This window comes from Saccostrea cucullata, unplaced genomic scaffold, assembly GCF_032062105.1.
Source record: "Saccostrea cucullata isolate Sc308-1 unplaced genomic scaffold, CSIRO_AGI_Scuc_v1 ctg1967, whole genome shotgun sequence".
Taxonomy (NCBI): Eukaryota; Metazoa; Mollusca; class Bivalvia; order Ostreida; family Ostreidae; genus Saccostrea; species Saccostrea cuccullata.
In genome coordinates this window covers 4,916-7,158 of record NW_026919637.1, presented here as the reverse complement: position 1 = coordinate 7,158, position 2,243 = coordinate 4,916, and the positions used below count along the sequence as shown (strand labels likewise).

The window sequence follows — 2,243 nt, the reverse complement described above, 5'->3', positions numbered from 1 at the left end:
ATGCTATAGCTTGTAAAAAAAATCAACAAGCTATGAACACATCGCAGGGGACAGCCATTTTATTCTGAAAGGGAATGGGATTTGGCGTTTTTTTTTTTGTATGTGTGTGTCAGATTATATATTTTCAAAGGGGTAGTGGTTGACAATTTTTTGTTTATTTATTTGAAAGATGTTCAGAGACAGATATTTTTGTATTCTTCACTTGAACAAAATTTGACAAGCATAAAGGAGGTATAAAATGTCCAAAGTCCACAAGTCTGTATTTTGCGGAGGGAGGGGAAGGGTAATATAGTAACACAGTGAAACTAAGATTATTTGTTTTAAATACTTTTTACCCCCTCCCAAATGAAAAGGTTATCTCCTGAATTAGTTTAAACACAGGGGCTTGTTCGCGGTGTGTGTAATTATTTATTTTTAAAAATGATATATGGTAATACTAAAAGTGTGTATTTTTAAAATCAGTTTTTACCGTAGATCCATATGATTTTTTAAAATAAATAATTATTACACGCCTGGAGCAAGCCCATTGGTTTTAAGATAAGTATATATACATCTCGAGTCCATTCTACATGTAGATTTATAATGTAGACCTACCGCCAGTAGTTGTTGGTACATGAATATCAAGAGTTCATCATGATAAAATGTTACAAGCGAATTTAAAAAAGGTAAAACATACCACAAGTAATATTGTTTATGCAATAGAAATGATATTGGTATAAGGTATCTGCCATGGTTTGACATCAATGTAAAATACGAAAACATTTCATTGAACAATTAGGCATTGATTGAATTGAAGTATAATAAAAATCAAGCAATAAGTACTGATATATGATAAATTTAAGTAGTCATTACATAAGTGTCTGGTCGTAATCAAGCGTCCTGCTTTATTGGCGATTTTTCTGTAAAGAAAGTCTTGAGCAGAAGGACTTGCCCCACACCGGCCAGTAAAATGAAAAACGTTTGTCCCACGGACCACCACGAGACCCCTTTATTAATATTCTCTGCCACATGGCGCCCCATAGCTTCCTTCAAACGATACTCTCGTTGATAGCTCACTACAGACGACATCCGCTCGTGAATGACGTCACAAGAGGCTTCAGCGGAAGTTTTCACGGTGGGGATTTTGTCTCCTGCTTCAACAGCGAGGTTAGAAATTTCCATGTTTCTCAACTCAAAGTATACAATCTTATGAGTAAAAGTTGAAAACTCATTTCCAAAGCAGAATCTGAATTCCCCTCTGGAAGCATCAAAGACGAACTCTCCCTCGTGATTCTTAGATTCCCTGAACAAAACTAATCCATTAGGGGAGATAACTTTGGCATCCACATCATTATTTCCTCCTCTTATAACTTTATATTGAAATTTGAACCGTTTTCCTACCGTTATTCCATCAAAGTCTTCAGAAAAACAATAGTTTTCTTTGTCAGGCAATTCGAATATCAACGAGGCACCACTGACATTCCCATCGGAAATTATTGCGAACGTTATAAACAAGAAAACCAGAGGAACACTCCCGAGGCGTGTATGATAAGTTCCCATGATGTATTAACTGGTTCTCAATCATTTTCTTTAATGTTCAATCAATGATTTGTTTGTCAGATTCGAGGACCAGATCACTAGAATGATGTTGCCCGCCACGTTACACTGTATATTGAGCGGTCAATGCAACAGCTGCTGTGCTTTTTGGACGTGTCGCTCAATAACGAGTTGCCCTACCATAAGGCTTATGAAAAGAAGAAATAATAAAATCTTTCCACCCCTGATCATTACATCTTTGTGGTTTATGTTTGAAATAAGATTGAACCGAAAAAAATCCCTTATTTTTTTACTTCATGAATTGTGTAATGTATAGGGCTCTTTCTGAGCAGGAGACATTTTTTTCGTTAAAAATAAATCCGGAAACAACATACCATCTTCAGCTAAAGAAAAGTTTTTCAAAAAACCTTTCGTAGCCAATGCTTCTGATCTACTCCCTCTTTGACTATTAAGGAGGAGATAGGAACCCTAGACTTATCTGAAGTGTTTTTCTGTGTGAAAAAATACAAGAAAAATACCCGTTTTCAACTATTTTTCTCCCATAATTATATTTGCATTATCATTTAAAATGAATCCACTGAATTTGTATACCTATTCGAATTTTAATTAAAAGTCACGATTTATACATGTGTATACACAACAAAATTAGGGATAGGAAAAGTAATAAAGCCCAAAAGTTCGTTTAAACAATGCAATGGAGCAGAGAA

The 2,243-nt window shown here is 35.1% G+C and overlaps 1 protein-coding gene across 1 annotated transcript; it reads right to left on the bottom strand.

Annotated features, from left to right (window-relative positions):
- Nucleotides 1-870: 870 nt before the first annotated feature.
- Nucleotides 871-1,539, bottom strand: LOC134235039 (transmembrane emp24 domain-containing protein 3-like). Its single transcript, XM_062717123.1, has one exon. The coding sequence runs from the start codon at nt 1,537-1,539 to the stop codon at nt 871-873; it is 669 nt and encodes a 222-aa protein (XP_062573107.1).
- Between the last annotated feature and the right edge of the window lie 704 nt (nt 1,540-2,243).